At 34.5% G+C, this 17736-nt stretch overlaps 2 protein-coding genes across 6 annotated transcripts; both read right to left on the bottom strand.

The window, feature by feature from the left end:
* Nucleotides 1-6442: 6442 nt before the first annotated feature.
* LOC126669252 (SUN domain-containing protein 1-like) lies at nucleotides 6443-10129 on the bottom strand. Its single transcript, XM_050362671.2, has 3 exons — nucleotides 10102-10129; nucleotides 8912-10063; nucleotides 6443-7094 (listed from the first exon to the last, which is right to left on the bottom strand). The coding sequence occupies exons 2-3, from the start codon at nucleotides 10001-10003 to the stop codon at nucleotides 6789-6791; spliced, it is 1398 nt and encodes a 465-aa protein (XP_050218628.1). The 5' UTR covers nucleotides 10004-10063; nucleotides 10102-10129; the 3' UTR covers nucleotides 6443-6788.
* Nucleotides 10130-14253: 4124 nt separating this feature from the next.
* Nucleotides 14254-17582, bottom strand: LOC126670588 (uncharacterized). Of its 5 annotated transcripts, none has more exons than XM_050364354.2 (4): nucleotides 17329-17581; nucleotides 16621-17133; nucleotides 15438-15537; nucleotides 14254-14444 (listed from the first exon to the last, which is right to left on the bottom strand). In XM_050364354.2, the coding sequence occupies exons 1-4, from the start codon at nucleotides 17422-17424 to the stop codon at nucleotides 14419-14421; spliced, it is 735 nt and encodes a 244-aa protein (XP_050220311.1). In that variant the 5' UTR covers nucleotides 17425-17581; the 3' UTR covers nucleotides 14254-14418. The 5 variants fall into 5 exon arrangements, with proteins under 5 accessions (XP_050220311.1, XP_050220310.1, XP_055960785.1 ...); XM_050364353.2 differs by having other exon boundaries at nucleotides 15442-15537; nucleotides 17329-17578; XM_056104810.1 differs by lacking the exon at nucleotides 14254-14444 and adding an exon at nucleotides 14492-14916 and having other exon boundaries at nucleotides 15442-15537; nucleotides 17329-17582.
* Nucleotides 17583-17736: the final 154 nt, after the last annotated feature.

Here is a 17736-nt window from a genome sequence, read left to right as displayed (position 1 = left end):
CGAATTTTTCCTTCCGGTTTGTGCCTGCATCATACCTGACGATAATTAAGTTTAGACTAGGTCTTTGAGCTTCAGCGGTGTTAGAAGATGTTTTTTAATTACCCAGGTTGTGACCTAACAAATCTTGAACCACTCTAACCTGTTCCATATTGAATTCCTCTAGGTATAGAGAAGCATTATGAACTATTTCTTCTACTGACCAGTGATTGTCCTTAAAAATCTTTGAATTCTTAACTTTCCAAATTGACCAAAGCAGGATGCAGAATTGGATAGTTGATTTACCATTGATATCCTCTCTGTGAGTAGCAGCCAAACATGGCAAAAGGACGAGTTTGCAATCATGCGAGTTTGAAGAGGTATATGGGAAACAAACCATACACGGGTAGCAAAATCACACTCAAAGTATATGTGGGTTTTACTTTCCTGATTGCCATAACGGGGGCAACATAAGTTGGACTGGATGCGCTTGTTTATATTGACAGCTGTGGGTAAGTCATTTACTTTTTGTTTTCTACTTATGTTAATTAATATATTTATATAATTGAGAGGATCAAAGGAGCATTCTCATAAGTTCTCACCTTAAATAAAATACCTATTTAATTTATTAATAATATTATTAATGAACAATTCTCATGATTATCTAATTTGAATAAAATATTCTCATTATTATCCAATTTGAATAAAATACCTATTTAATCTCTAATTTCTAACAGTTATAGCAGAGTTCATACACGTATTATCAAAAAAAACTACAATTGCGAAATCAAAACTTTTCATACTATTGGTGAAATTAACATGACAAGAATAAAAGGTATGTTTTATAGCATTACTTTGTACAACAAGTGATATATTAATTAATATTTTCATTTAGATCTAAGTAATTGTAGTGTTCGTTTCAAAAAAAAGCCATTGTATTATTTATTTTGTAATTCAGGTCCAAGTTCTTTATATAATTAATTGTTAGTTTCCTTAGCAGCTTTATTAAGAGGCTCAAATATATCATGTTCCCAAAAAAAATTATTTCTGTCTCGGCTATGGTAAGTTCTATTATCTATCCAGGAGGCTGATGTGGTTCTTAAAATAGTTAACTTTGGTTTGTCTAATATCCTATTTATTTACTTTTCCTATGTGATATAAGATTCAGATTGTTCTATAGTTCTCTTGATAAAATGTGAGCGATCTAATAATTTTTTTTTTGTTACAATATAATAGCAACTTATGTAAGTTACAACCAGGCAAATATTTGGAGACAAATATTCTCCTCTATATATGGCTTTAGAAATTCTTCAACTCCAGGTTATGTAATATGTATATTATAACTACATGTTTTATTTATTAACCATTATCGTATTTGAGATGACCTAAACATTTATTTATGATAATAAAAAAGTATCTCTGATCTTTTTTCCTTAGGTAGAAGATGACGTTAGGACTCTTACACGATAGCTTCGTTTGCAAGAAATCTTACAAACTTGGATTTCTCTGCCTTCGCCTTTTTGTGGGCATCTAGGTTATATTTCCTCTTAATCCAGACAAAATGGCCTTCTTCTAGGGAGTTTTTAGTAGCCAAATATCTTGACAGATACCCAACCTATAGCTAAAGAACATGTTCCTAAGTTTACAGATTGTGATACCTGAATTACATCTCCTTGGAATATCACATTTCTCCACCCATTTGACATACTCCATCTCGTTGTTAGTGATATGCACTAGGTCAATCATGTTTGACCATGTATTGATTTTATCTTTTTATTATTAATTAATTGGCACTTTTATTATCATTTTATATTATGATTAAAATATTTGAATGGTTAATTCTTTTTAAGGTTATCAAGTATGTGACTTCATAATAGAACCCTTAGATTTAATAAAGAATTATATTCCATCTATCCCTAGTCTTAATAGAACATTGAGACTAGTATGATGTTAACTTAGGATTATGTTTTACTAATCATGTATATGAGATATTAAGTCAAATCATAGGTGCTATTTGAGAAATAAGGCACTGGACAACTCACCTTGAGAATACTACATAGATCATTGTCATAAGTAATTATCAGTACAGTTCTATTAGTGTAATTCTTTGCCTTGAAATCACCATGGATTTCTATAAAGCTACTTCACATTTTGATACAGTCTTACATTATTTTTAACAGGGCAATGGAATAGATTGTCATTGGATATGAAAGTAACTATATGAGAAATATGAGTGACTGAGAAGGAATTTGTCCCTCATTTATTTGAGTAAGATATCTATGGGCCTTTGAAAAGATAGACTGAAGGAAATGTATTGCCATGCTAAATGAATTGATAAAGAGTTATCATTTTCAGTCTACTTGGAATGAGGAAACTAATGATTGAATATTATAAAGATGACAATACTGCTATATATTCAGTCAAGATATCGTGAGATAAAGGGATTAAAATATTATTGTAAATGGTTAAATCGGATAATCGAAATTCATAAAACTTGGATAGTCATAATGTCTTGCTAGAAGCCGCTTATGACTTGTGGGTCGAAATAGGATTTTCAGGCCTACTGCAAACGTTGTGTGAACCACAGGATCGCACACTAAGAACAGACCCAAAACATGTATGAGTTTTATAAGCCCGAGAAAATAATGTGGTAAATAAATATTTAAGATTTATTTCAAATATGTAGTTATAGAGTTGAATTAATAGTTAATCCGTTTTAAAATAAAAGAGTTGTCTTAATTATAACTATATAATAACTAGATTTAATTATTAGTTATTGTTTGAATATAAATGTCATTTTTAAATGTAAATAACTATTAATTAAGTGAATTTTGAAATTAAAGATAATGGTTATCTTTATGGTATTATCTTTTGAAGATAATTAATTAAGTATATTTATCATTAAAAGTTTTGATAAATATCAACTTATAGAGTTGTCAAATACATAGTGTTACAATAAGATTGAAACACACGTATTTGACTCAAACCCTAGTATTGTTGTATGCCTATAAATACACACTTAGGAATAGGTTTGAAGAATATGAAATTCTGAATTCACTAAATTCGTAATTGCTTGGTGAAGCAATAGTGCTTGCACACAAGCACTCGTTTTGGCAAAGGTTTGTTCGTGTGGATACTCGTAGAGGACGCGTTCTTTTGGATGCCTTTCTTATCTGAGGCAATATGTCACCAAAGTGAACCACCTCTCTTCCTTCCTATATTGATTGAATTTGACATTCAAATATATTTTTAATTATACAACATGTCTTTCTATTCGAATTACATGGATCTTACTTGGTTTGATAAAAAATTGAAATTATGCTGCGTTATGAACCTAGAAAACACAACACTCTTAGCTTCACGCAGCGCCAAAAACTCCATGATTCCTGGATCCCAGATATCTCTAAATGTTCTAGCTGTTGAGCTCAAAAATTTTCCTCTGTAATTTTTTGCTACCGAGGCAACTGTTCCAAATTTATGCATATTGTTTGTTGCCCAATCATAATTGATTGTAATGAGGTTATCCGGATAGCTTGTCCTCCTTTTGTTGCCTTGCCGTTGAGCTGTACTACCTATCTCCAATCTTTATGGATTGGAGTTGTTTGCCATCTCAAATTCATTAGCACAACGTAATGCTGAAACCACTGTTACTTCCACTGTCCAAATCTTCTCTTTGAACACTTTGGAGTTCCTTGCCTTCCAAATTGCCCATAGGAAGAAGAAGAATAAGTGCAAGCTTTTACCCGAGTTGTCCATTTCTTGCAGCTCAATCGAAAGTTTCAACCAAATCTCATTAAAATTTTCCTCTCCTAGGTTTTTACTTTACAGCGATAGGGGTGCTGTAAACCAAATTTTTGCTGCAAATTCACACTTAAAAAATAGACGTAATTGATTCTCTCTTTGGTTGCAGTGTGGGCACCTGTGATCTGTTTTTAGACGTATGTTTAAGGCTTCTCCATTTGGTAAACCATTCCACTGCATTTTCCACATGAAGACCTCAATTTTATTTGGAATTTCACTCTCCAAATCATATTCCAAGCTTCTCGGAGCTGCAACCCTGTTTGTGGTCTCTTTTGTTTGAAAGTTTCGCATATGATTTATTGTTGTATGGTATCTTGATTTTACCTTGTCCTGGGATAGGTGTATCAAAATAGGAATATTCAATATGGCGCTAGCATCTTCTTCGTTGAAAAGACTTGATTTTTTCCACTTCTCATTATGCGGTATCTTGATTGATGAGATCCACCACCTTTGGAGGGATTATATCTTCGGATATGCCAAGCCTAAGCGTGGGAGTAAAAGGGTATTTGTTGGGAACCCATGGGTCTGTTAGTGTATTCACCCTAATGCCCGAATTAATTTGCCATCTAACTCCCAGTTTTATGAGTTTTAGACCATGCTGGAGATTTTCCCATCCCTATGAGAGGTTGTGACCTCTTGTCGAAAGAAAAAATTTTGTCTCTGGAAAGTATTTTCCTTTGAGAATTTTGAAGAAAACTGATTCTTGATTGTTGAATATGCGCCAGACTTGTTTTGCCAATAAGGCTTGATTGAAAGCTCTCAAGTCTTTGAATCCCAGTCCTCCTTCCATCTTACTTTTACAAAAGAAATTCCCATGAAATCCATGCTATTTTCCTGGCCTCACCTGTTTGCTCCCACCAGAAGTGACTGATTAGTTTATTAACCCTATGCCATAGAGACAGTGGAAGTTTGAATGCCATTATTGCATAGACTATGATGGCATATAACACTGCTTTAATTAAGACTTCTTTTCCTCCTTGGAATAAGAATTTTTCTTTCCAACCAGCCAGTTTCTTGTTTATCTTGCTGATCATACCTGTAAAAGTTTGATACTCTGATGGCAGGATGTATGATGGCAACCCTAGGTATTTGCATTCTTTGCTCATTTGTGTCACCTGTAAATCGCTTGTATATCTTCCCCTTCGAGATGGTGGCATGTTCCTGTTGAATTTATTAATTATTAGCACTTTTATTAAAAATTAATATTAATCATCACTAATAATCGTTATATTTAGTAAAGATATAAATTATAAACATAATTTTAATTATGGTTTATTGAAAATTTGTGTTTTTTTTATAATCAATAAACAGACCGGACTAAACCGAATCTAATAAAAAATTGGTGCACCAACCGAAAAAACCATAAATCGGATTATGAAGTTTGGTTTTTATCTTTACAGGGATGGTTTGGTTTGTTTTGGTATTTTTCACTTCAAATCGAACTGAACCGCACACTCCTAATTACAAGCGTAATTATTTTTTATAATGATTTAATTTTACTTTTATTTTTGCATGCTAATACACGTTAGATTAAAAACTGATGATATCATTACCTACCGGGAATATTTTTCAAAATAATTTTATATATTATTGTAAAAAAAACAAATCAATTTTATTGTCAATTGCTAAAAGAACATATTAATTTTATTATTTATATAACTTTATTTTTAAAAATAATTACTTCACATGACGCGCAAATACGCAGGTTTGCGACTAATATTTATATAATTGAGAGGATCAACAGAGGCCTCTTATTGATTCTTACCAAATAAAAAAAATTATTAATACTCACCAAGTAGAGCATTCTCATAAGTTTCCATTTTTTTTAAAATCACTTATTTAAATTATATTTATTTAAATGAGTGTTTTAATTTATATTAATTTGTAATCTCTACATATTTTAGTGTTCATATTAACCTCTAATTTATATACTTTAGTGTTCAATATATATTAACTTCTAATCTCTACAAATCATTTATTAATTGAAAATAAAATTAATCTATAATTTTGAAATACTAACATGTTATAAAAATATTTATTTAATTTTTTATTATTTTAACATTATACTTTACTTAACTCTTACCTAATATAAAAATTATTATTAAAAGGGTATCAAATACTAGAGATCATTAGTACTTTTAAATAATTTATTATTAACATTAAATAAATTTTTATTTTGTTAGTCTGTATATTATAAATTTTTCTGATATTTTTATATATATTTTTTGATAAATTTATTATTTAAATAAATTATTAATTTGATTCCACGTATTTACGCGGGACTTACGTCTAGTTGAGGATAATTTGCTTTCTATTTACAAGAAGTAGACTTAAATTTTAAAAAGAATAATTTAATCAAAATAACAAATTTTACGCTGGACTTGGTAATTTCTGCTATGGAAATAGTGCTACTCTAATATATTTCTAAATTTTTATAACTTGAAGATTCATTGAAAAATTCTCCAATCAATAATTATCTCTATAATAAGTGTTTCTTTTGAATATGTTACTAACACATAACTATAATTGCTTCATCTCATTGTTAATTTGCTCAATCCCTATTTTATATATCTTATATATTTTTTATTTTGAATTGAAATATATTTTTTATTTTAAATTGAAATGTATATACTTCTACACGCATACGCTTTGCTACACCAACAGATAAAAAAATCAATTTGATTCAAATTTGAACTGAATATACACACCACAGCACAGGCATATCATCTTCCTCCAATCTCTAAAGCAGCAGTAGCTAAATTTGATGATGATCATCAGTCTTCAACCTTCTCTGGTTTGCTTGCCTCCATAGGGCTAGGGATTGCCAAAAAAAAAAAAAGATAGTACAAATACAAAAGTTGGAATACGAAAGAGAATCGCAATGTTGTCTAGATTACAGAAATGGCCAACACCATCCACATCAATTAATTCAGTGCTAAACATTTGCACTCCCCTACTTACTTTCACTAAACTAAAACAACTGCATCTACATCCCGCTTTATATTTAGGCATCACGACTCCATCGTCATCATTGAAGCTGCGCCCGGCTCGTAACCATGAACCCTCAACCGATATATGCACGTGTGATGAGAGCTTCCGTGGTTAGACGTGAAGTCCAGCCTTATGGTGTCAACAAGCCCCGACGCAACTGAGCTCAATGCAGGAAAGGTTTGAGCATTGCTCTTCTCAAGGTCATACGTAAACTCACTCAAAAGAAACATCTTCTCCGCGTCAACTGCTATACCAATATCATGCCCTTCCAGCCAACCGGACACCCGACAATCTTTCGGAGCACTGGACCTGTCAAATGCAACACTCTGTCCATGCAATAACACTACATATTTTAGCTGAAACAAAGATTGCTGGAGCACTACATATTCTATGAAAACAAGCACACAATACAAAGCAACAGTTATATAAAATTTTCATAAACATGATAGGGATGGGTTTGGTTGTGACTCATTCTCAGAGGCAGAAAGCCTATTTTTGTTGAATAAGCCTATTTTTGTTGAATAAAATGTTCCATATCGAGCTCAATAAGTGCTATATGATCATTGTTTTTGGTCCATTACAAACACTAGATCCCCGTAAATCTCATTTTAATAATAAACAGATACTACAATGTTTCTAGACAATGCAAAGCTTGCGAATAAGAAAACAATAAGATAAAAAATGCAAAGAGAAGTTTCCAATAGGCACTAAATATAGAAGCATTAGAAAACAATTTCCTGTGTTATAATGACTGCAAAATAATCCCCAACTCTCATTATGTGCATGGTGTATGAATACGGTTCAACACAATCCAGAAACAATTGGAGTAAGGTACAAAGGAAAGTCACCCATACATCTCAAGCTTCTGCTTTCAAACAAGTATGATTTGAAAGGGAAAACTACAATTCTAGTTAAAACTATTCCTCTTCCACAGTATTTGCATTATCAAAAACTTTCCGAACCTCATTCTTCAAACCACATGGACAATCTAATTCCATATCGTCACCGGATAGAGAAAACCTTTGCAAGTCCCTTAAACCCTTAAGGTCCTATAACTATACGTTTGTTGCCAGGATTTTTGTCCTACTACAGCTTGCATGTATTTGAGGCAAAAGACACAGTTGCTACCGGAATACTCCTAGTTTGCACTGGGTCATCAGAAACTATACTTTTGTGAACGTTTCACGGAAAATGAACTATATCCATACATAGCACATTTCCAGTGCTATTTAAGATTCGATGACAACATACAATGAAGATGCATTTACTGGAATACTCCTAGCTTGCATTGGGTCATCAAAAACTATACTTTTGTGAAAGTTTCACAAAAAACGAACTATATCTATTTACCAGTGCTACTTAAGATTCGATGACAACATACAATGAAGATGCATTTCAAATGATAAAGCAATTTATGGAATCTAGGTACTCTAAATAGTTTACAATATGAGGACATATGTTGAAGATTACAGCCTATAATTCTCTGTGACTAACAATAATCTACTTTATAAAAATGGCCCTATATCAGAAATCTTACTATTATTGCATCACAAGTTTGATAGCAAAACTAGAAAAGGAAAAAGAATCCCAAAACTTAGTAACAATAGAAGACACTTAGATAAAGTCAATCCAGTAATTTGGATAGACCAGCATACACAATCAAGAACACTATACAAGGATATAAGTGAAATTAACTAGATAAAAATGAAAATGTTCTCTAGTAATAAATGAGTGACCAAAGGGTTGCTAAGAAAACTAACGCAGCAACAGGGATATTTTCTATTCATGACCACATAAACAAATTGCGGCATCCACTAAAAAATTTATTAACCAAAACATAAGAGTTGTTGGTTGATGTTTTAGCCACTACACTCCATCTTTTACTTAAATCAAAATTTGAGAAACTCATCCTATAAGTAAGTTAATACTATTGACTACTCAGTATGGATGATCATACGTCTGCAGACCAAATATAACACCTCTCAGAAGACAAGGTCGAAGACAAGAAAGGTTCTCTGATCCTACATGACCACGCAGACATGAATATGGTACATGAGCTAACAATAGATGGAACTTACTGGGTGAAATATCTCTTATATTTAATGGCTCAAATGAAAGTAGGAAGTCAAGTGAAAACTATTACCTTAGCAACATGTTCGAGAGTAAATGCCTGAGGAATGATAGCAGTGCGAAGCCTAATTTGAACAAAGCCAGCGGTTCCTTTAAGGGCAAAGCACTGTCCAGGCTCCCCAAAGCTGGGTTTGAGCATCTTAACAGCATCAGGATGGGCTCCATATCGAGAAGTGCTCAATAACCAGTTGGCCCCCTTTGCAGGGGAAAAAGGCTCGGAGTGCTTAACGGGAGCAGCCCCAGCAGAAGCGAGGGCGTAATCAACCATGCCAAGTCCATCGGCAGCATGTTTCTCAATTTCCTTAATGACAATATCCCTTGCATATGCCCTAATGTCATCCAGATTAATATCATGAGTTTGAGAGTCCTTTCCTTTGTTGTTGTTCAAGAAGTCATCCACAAACTTGTTAAAGTCCTCTTTAGACAGCCAATCAACGGCCTTGAAATCACCAAAGGACTTGTCAAGTTCATCAAATCTACCACGCAATTCCTCCAAAACCAATCCTTTCTCATGAATTTTGGCGTCAAATTCGGTCCTTAAACCACCAACCTGACTATCAATTTTCTTGTCAACAACCTCAACTTGAACCTGGATCATTTTGACCAGTTTCTTAACGAGGGATTCAACCTCCGCAGTTCGGGCCTCGGATTCGGCAAAATGAGAAGAATAATCGGCATTACCTCCTGAGGATGGTGGTGAATCGAGAGCCAGTTTCCTAACCATCTGAACCAGAGCAATCAAAACAAGCAAAAGCATAAAATTCTTGGTGAAAACACTGAGCACGGTCAACCAACGTGGCTTCTCAAGCTTACTATGAGGAGTAACCGCTGCTGCTTTACGAGTCCTACGAACAGGCGGGGAAATTAGGGTTGAATTAGGTTTTCTGGTGAGATCCTTATTAGATGTGGTTGTTCTCTCGAAAATAGAGTGATGGCTTCCATCTTTGCTTTGAGACACTGCAACTAATTTATCAGCCTCTCCGCTGCCGTTGAATTGTGCTTCTGTCGCTACCAAATCGACGTGGTTCGATTTCTTTTCGCCGGCGACCACCGGTCTCCGTCGAGCGGCGGGGTTGGCGGTGATTGACACGGTCGAAGCAGACATAACGAAGAGAGATGACGCAGTTACTTTGAGATTTCGAATTAAAAATAGAGAGAGAAATAAGTGTAGGAAGTGGAGAAGAGATTGGAGAATGAAATTAGCGGAGAGCAGTTCAAAATTAATATTCTTATGTTTTTTGAAATGGTGGGATCGTTCGCAGCGCGCCCCAAACCCCAATTACCATAAATTTTTTAAAATAAACATTTTTTATGATAAAATAAATGAATCACTTTTTTAAAAAATTATTTAGGCTTAATCACCAAAAAAAACTCTCACCTTTTAGCTCTTTTTCAGTAGCACCCTGACGTTGCAATTTTGTCAGTTGCACCCTAATTTGCACCTTTGGGTTTCAATTCCATCCTCAAAATTAAATTGGACTCTTTTTCACTCGAGAAAAATTCATAAACCCTTATAAAGTACTTGTTTGAACTCTTTTCTACATAAAAAGTTAAATACAAACAGTTGTACACCATTTTAAGTATTTATGTAAAAAAAATCCTTACTTTTTTTGACCGCTAAATAAGACACAAAAAATTGTGTTGATGACTCTGGTCTTATAGAGTTAAAATGGAGTGGAAATTTTTTCACCTGGACTAATAATCAGATGGGCAGCAGTAGAGTGTGGAGGAGGATTGATAGAGTCCTTGTGAATGAGCTGTGGATGAATAGTTTTATCTCTTCTGAAGCCAGAATCTTGAATCAAGGTATTTCTGATCACTCCCCCATTGTAGTTGTGATTAATGAAGGGATTTGTCATGATGTTAAACCTTTTAGATTTTTTAACATGTGGACTGAGAGTGAGAATTTCATGGAGATTGTGAGAGAAGGGTGGAATAGACCTGTTGAAGGATTTAAAATGTTTAAGGTTGTTAAGAAAATGAAAATGCTAAAGCCTGTTTTGAAAAAACTGAATAGTTCTAAGTTTAGTGATATCTCTGTTAGAGTTATAAACTGCAGGAAAAACCTTGATGATATTCAGAAGTATATTCAATCTGACCCTCTTAACCCCTTGATTATTGAGGAAGAGCATGACATTGCTATTCATTATAGGGACTTGTTAAAATGGGAGGAGAGTTTCTATAGACAAAAGTCTAGAGTTCAATGGATTGAATTAGGTGACCTTAATACTAATTTTTTTCATAAATCCCTTAAACAGAGAAACTCTAGTAATAGAATCAATAGTCTGAGAGTTAATGATGTCCTGATTACTGATAAATCTGTTATTGTGGAGAGTATTGTGGATTATTATCAGAACTTGTTTGGTACTTTTAAAGTTAGAACTAGAAGCATTGTTTATGATGTTATTTCTGAGGGCAATTGTGTTTCTGATGAGGATAGCATTATGCTTTGTGAGCCTGTTTGATGATGAAATTAAAGATGCTATGTTTAGCATTGGTAGTGAGAAAGCCCCTGGGCCTGATGGCTATAGTAGCCTCTTTTTTAAGAAATGTTGGGATATTATTGGTAGAGAAGTTTGTGAGGCTATTAAAGATTTTTTTGAATCTGGGTTGTTATTAAAACAGATTAATGCTACTATTATTTCAATCATTCCTAAAACTGTTAATGCTGATTCCCTTAATGATTTTAGGCCTATTTCTTGTTGTAATGTGCTGTATAAATGCATTACTAAGATCATTTCAGCTAGAATGAGTGGTTGTTTGAGGTATCTAGTGGATAAGGCTCAATCTGCTTTTGTACCAGGTAGAAAAATTATTGATAATATCTTATTAGCTCATGAATTAGTTCATAACTACCATAGAATCAAAGGTGGTGGGGACTGTGCTATGAAAATAGATATTAGGCTAGCTTATGACTCTATTAGTTGGGACTGTATTGAGGAGATTTTAATGGGGCTTAAGTTTCCTACTAAGTTTATTAGGTGGATAATGTGCTGTGTGAGATCTCCTGTGTATTCAGTGATGATAAATGGGAAGCCTGAGGGGTTCTTTCATGGTATGTGTGGTATTAGGCAAAGGGATCCTATGTCTCCATTGCTTTTTGTGATTGTTATGGAGTACTTGGCTAGATGCTTGAACGGGATTGATGATAACAAATTTGATTACCACTCAGGGTGTAAGAATCTGAAAATCAAGCATATGAGTTTTGCAGATGATTTATTTATTTTCTGCAAGGGGAATGTGAAGAGTGTTGATCAGATTACTAATGTTCTCAAGCACTTCCATGAAGTCTCTGGCTTGCAAGTGAATGCAGGTAAGAGTTGTGCCTATTTCTGTGGGGTTGAAGATAGGGTCAAGACTGAGATTCTGAGTCTTCTGGAATTCTCTGAGGGTAGCCTTCCTATCAGATACTTGGGAGTGCCTCTTATAAGTAAGAAACTTGCTAAGGAGGATTGTAACAGTTTGATTGAAAAGATTTCAAAAAGAATCTCTAGCTGGACAGTGAAGCATATGACGTATGCGGGGAGACTTCAATTGGTCAATGCTGTTCTGTTTAGCATGCAGGTGTTTTGGAGTTCTATTTTTGTGCTTCCAGTGGCTGTTATTAAAGGTGTGGAGAGGATGTGCAGGAATTTTTTGTGGAAGGGGTCTGCTGATTATAAGTTTGGGAACCTTGTGGCCTGGTCTGAAGTTTGCAAAAGGAAGAATGAAGGTGGCTTAGGCATCAAGGACATTGGTTTATGGAACAAAGTTGCTGTTATAAGACATGTCTGGGATTTGATTGCAATTAAAGAGTCTCTCTGGGCCAACTGGATCATCAAGAATAAACTCAAGAAAATGAGTTTTTGGGGGATTACAAAGCCTTTGGGAGCAAGTTGGAACTGGCGCAACTTACTAAAGATGAAGGATGGTATTAAATGCTGTTTCAAATATGAACTAGGAAGAGGAGATGTTTCTTTCTGGTTTGATCCGTGGGTTGAAGGAAAAGCTCTTTCTGACATGTATCCTGATATTTCTTTCTCTGATGCTGATGTGCCTAAATATGCTTGTGTAAGGGATTTATGGAGAAGGAACTGTTGGAATCTGCCTGATCCTATTGATGAGCAAACTGGTGTTATCTGGTGTATGATTAAGGAGAAGTTTGCTGTTATGAATAATAGAGATGATAGTATCAGTTGGAGCTGTGGAAGGGATAAAAACTTCTCTATTAATTCAGCTTGGAACTTTTTTAGGCCTGTTAACCCTAGAGTGTCTTGGTGGAGAGTAATCTGGGGTCCAGGGCATGTTCCTAAGCACAGTTTTATTGCTTGGCTAGCCTTGAAAAAGAGTTTGAAAACTAAAGTGAAGTTGAAAAATTGGGGCTGCATTGATGATGACACTTGTGTGTTTTGTAAAACTGATCCTGAGAGTATTGAGCACCTTTTCTTTGATTGTGTGATGTTGAGAACTATTTTGAAAGATGTCCTGCAGGCTTGCCTCATTGCTAGGGATTATCAGAATTGGAGAAGGGAGTGGTCATGGTTCAGTAGGAAGACTAAGGGGAAAAGTGTTCTTTCTAAAGTCAGAAGAATTGCCTTTGTCTGCACCATTTATCATATTTGGAAAGGTAGAAATCGTATAATTTTTGCTAATGAAGCTATTGGTATGGATAACATCAAGACCTGGATTAGGCAGGATGTGATGCTGAAGTTGTTTGCAATCAGGAGTAATTCAGAGATATTCCAACAGCTTTATCAAAAATGGTCTAATTTTTGTAATTAGCTGAATTGTTTTTGCTGTTGAGTGTTGTGCTGCTTTTGTTAGCAGTCTTTGATTTTCTGAGTTGTAAATAGATTCTTGCTCTTAATCTATTCATTTGGTACATTTTACCAAAAAAAAAAAAAAAAATCACTGCAAATCGTTATTTATTTATTAAAATGAAAATAAACTAATCATTAATTTATAATAATTAAATTAATTAGAATAATTTTTTTATTTTTAAAAAAGGGCTAAATATTTTACACTATAAAAGGTTAAATGTTTTGATCTTGACCATAAAAACTAAATTTTACTCATTATTTTAATTTTTTGATAGAAGTTAACAATTAGGTCCTTTTTGTACTATTTTTTATGACAATATGAGTTTAAGTGACGCCACAATGATTAGTGACTTTAATATTTCTGAACACTGCCTACAGGGGCTTATCAATACCTTTAGCCATCAAAATGAAAAGTTGAAGAGATTTAATTGATAGCTTATCCCATAAAGGGGGCAAATTAAGAGCAAATAAATCATAAAATTACAATATTATTTTGCAGGTGAGAAATAATAAGAACATTAGAAAAACCTTCAACCTTGCAGCCATTTGAGATGAATTAAGAAAATGAATCTGTTCTGAAAAATTGCATATTTGCATAAACCTTTTGACATTATCATCATCCTCTTGTAGCTCAAAAACAAAATCAAAACTGTACACCCGCCCTTATCAAATAAATCAATTTCAAACCTCTAACACTATCTCTATGTATTCTTAAACCGTCTCAACCTCTCGCGTCTCCTTTTCTTCCTGCAACCAATTACAAACTATAAACATACCACACCGTTACAACACAATAACTGCTTAATGCTTTCTTTTTCCACAATTCATAATTTATAAACAAAAGAATCTGGTTTTCCCAGGCATACAATCACTCGAATACAGCTTCTAAGGTGTGCAGCACCCATGCAACTTATATTAACCAGGAACAACATCTTAATCTTTTTACAGAAGCAGCAGAAATATAATTTAAGTTTCAAACTAAAATGTCAGGAACAAGTAGAACTATAGACACCTATGCTATAACGTACGAATCTACAAATACGATCATGTTGCTGATGCAACCAAGAGGCCTCTAAAATAGCTGCTTTAACAGCGTGTTTAATTGCAAATTATGCATCAACAAACTGCTTCCCCATACATAAAAACCCAAAATACACAAAGTGTGGAATGAGTGTTAAAATATTATTAAGTGTCCGCCTCTTGCCGATTAAAAGACTCGCTGGAAAACAAAATAAAATGGATCATCATCTGGATATGTAGAATGGTGGGAGAAGATAACCTGTCTTTCTTAGTTAGGTAAGATATAAGAGTCTTATCTTAATACGCCTTTTAAAGAACCTCTAAGGTTGTAACTCTTCTATGCCTACAGAAACTACAAGGTTGTGAAATCTCTTCTTGCGCTCAAGACAGATGGGAAATGGGCGAAGGTGAGTTTAGTTTTTCAATTGTTGTACAAAAGTGCTAAAGATTATAAACACGAGTGCTTCTGACAAACAGTTCTTTTTTTTCTTTTCATTTGGAAGATAAAAGAAAAAACGGAGATGAAACAATAACAAATGCAACCTGAAATGCATTGGAAACAAAGTTTTCTAATCTTTGACAGTAATATCCATCTACAGTCCATCACTTTCCTCAAGAAACTCCTAGAGCATGATCATGTCACTATAGTAAAAGGAGGATAGAATTAAAATACACTTGCAGATAACTAGTAAACAATTGGTATGATGAACTCAAAATTACCTACATTTATGGTCTGAAAAGATCTGTTCATGGACAGCTTTAGTTGAGAAGCTTCAGCACTAGAAGTCGAGCCATTGTCAACAATACTGGAATTTTGGTTCTGCAAATTTGACCACATTAAATTGCTGAACCCATGTCAATAAATGAAGCACATAGTTTTTAAAGGCGAAAGGCGCTCCGAGATGCCAAGGGGTCCTAGGGCTGAGGCGCCGCCTTTCAAAAAAAGGCGCATACACAAAAGATACAATAAAAATAAAACAAGGAGACCGTGAGTATGCTTCTAAGTTAGGTTAAAAATATTAGAGATATTAGGGTGTGGGTGGACGTACCATAAGAATTAAATAAGTGTAAAAGGGTTTTATTTCAACTTTAAGAAAGGAAACAAAAACATCCCTATTTTCACTAAGGCGCAGACGCTGCTTACTTTAATTTAAAGAAAGAAACAAAAAAGCCTATTTTCACAGATGTGCAGCGCTGCTACATTTTTTTCAATGATATGCGGCGCTGCTAGGGCGCGCCTTCTCGCTTGCCTCTTGGCGAGTGAGGCCCCGTGGCCGGTGCCTGAGGCGCGCCTTTAACAACTCTGAATGAAACAGATGTAATTCCAATTGGAAGTGAACTACAACTAGTGCATAAATGCCCGTCTACATTATAAAATCTTAAAAAAAGGAAAAGGTTTTCCAAGCATATAGTAGTTGACATTTTGTGATAAAAAATAAAAGAGATGCTATGATATTTTCACCTTATTTTGATCATAGAAATAGAGCACCAAATTTACTAAAGATGTTCAAACACTACTAAGTCTTAGAAACCACCTAGCATGTGAAAAAAAGAAGCAGCAGCTTTGTGGATTATATTTGGATGGCATAACAAAAAGTGAAAGAAAGCACCACTCTTCGTCATTGCCTAACTTTGTTAAAGAGATGAGCCAAAATGAAAAATTTAATCCATCCACTCCATTCTTTGCTCCAAATCATTAAAAAAGTGAATGAAATTTGAAAAGAAAAGGGTTCTAATCCCATTGGTCGCATTCAAATAAATCTTGCTTTTGTTTGCTATGTTATGCCCTGCACATTTCTTTCACTAAAACCAAATTCAGTTCGCCTCTGGAAAGTTCATCATAAGATTGTCTATAAAACTAGAAAACATAGTCATGAAAAGCATCCAAGTAAAGTGGACATACCGCAGCAAAATATGTAGTGTTGCGGCCATCTTCAAAGAGAGAAGAGAAATAAGCAGGATCATAAATGGAGCCCCCTAAAGCAAGACCAGAATCAGAGCAATCTGTAGGGATGGCGGGTGGGGCTACAGGGCTAAGGAAACTATTTCGTAAATCATAATCAGGCTCTCGAGTATCAGCATACGAAACCCCCAGCCTGTAAATCTGAATCCAGAGTAAGGAGGAGGAAAAGCGCACACAAAAGCCAACAGATTGCATAGCAAGAGTGAGTTTGAGGGAGAACATAAAGAAGGGTCCATAGTTGTTGTCGGAAGAAATGGTCCAAATGCGGTGAGCGAAGAGAAAGAACCAAGAAACGTCGAGCAAAATGGCACAGAAGAGAAGCACAGCGTAGGCACGTCCCAAACTCTGACTGCTGCTTTCGATGGCCACCAAGGCGAAGAGTGCAATTCCGAGATTAACGAGCAGCACTCCGTTGTACAATGCTCCCAGCGATCCAATGAGAGAGCATCCAATCTTCAAATCCAACACAATGAGCATACAATTACGGTCATGTATGTTTGGTTCATGGAATGGAACGCCATAAAATAGCGATTCCAACTACTCTATGAACCGAAGCAAAAGAAAAACCAATCCATACGGAATAACTATTCCATTCCGCACCTATTCCAGAAACCAAAACAACATAATGAATGAGACAAAAAAGAATACCTGAATGTAAAGAAGGATGACAGCCAAAAATTGAAGCCTATCGTAATCCCTAATCCAATTCTGAATTCCCTCTTTGAATCCCCTACAAAACATCATACAGATACATACATCCCACGCCTCTTTTCTTTTCTCCCAAATACTCTATTCAAATCCCAAACGCCGGGACTTACATCCACTGATTCACTGCAATCAAATCTTTTTTATTTGCCCAAACAATAACATCTTTTCACTTCATGCCTATTCTTTTAAAAGTTTCAATTACATCACCAAACTTTTTTATTTTTATTTCAAACTCCTCAAAATTTGTGTTTATTTTCTTCAAATTAATATGGAAATTTTATATATATCTATATCTATATCTATCTATACTATATATAAAAGCACGGATGGTGGGGGCGAACAGACAAA

The sequence above is a fragment of the Mercurialis annua genome, linkage group LG2, assembly GCF_937616625.2.
Source record: "Mercurialis annua linkage group LG2, ddMerAnnu1.2, whole genome shotgun sequence".
NCBI classification, from domain to species: domain Eukaryota; kingdom Viridiplantae; phylum Streptophyta; class Magnoliopsida; order Malpighiales; family Euphorbiaceae; genus Mercurialis; species Mercurialis annua.
Note: the sequence above shows the minus strand (reverse complement) of the source record. Positions and strands in the feature narration are given on the sequence as shown.

What these genes read in the sequence shown, in the direction of transcription:
- LOC126669252 (XM_050362671.2), bottom strand. Translation starts at nt 10,003, where the DNA reads ATGTCTGCTTCGACCGTGTCAATCACCGCCAACCCCGCCGCTCGACGG. An exon ending in CTCTCGAACATGTTGCTAAG is followed by an intron (nt 7,095 to 8,911) that starts GTAATAGTTTTC and finishes TTGCATGGACAG; the next exon opens with AGTGTTGCATTTGACAGGTC.
- LOC126670588 (XM_050364353.2), bottom strand. Translation starts at nt 17,424, where the DNA reads ATGATGTTTTGTAGGGGATTCAAAGAGGGAATTCAGAATTGGATTAGG. An exon ending in TCATCCTTCTTTACATTCAG is followed by an intron (nt 17,134 to 17,328) that starts GTATTCTTTTTT and finishes TTGGATTTGAAG; the next exon opens with ATTGGATGCTCTCTCATTGG. An exon ending in ACACTACATATTTTGCTGCG is followed by an intron (nt 15,538 to 16,620) that starts GTATGTCCACTT and finishes TCAAATTTGCAG; the next exon opens with AACCAAAATTCCAGTATTGT.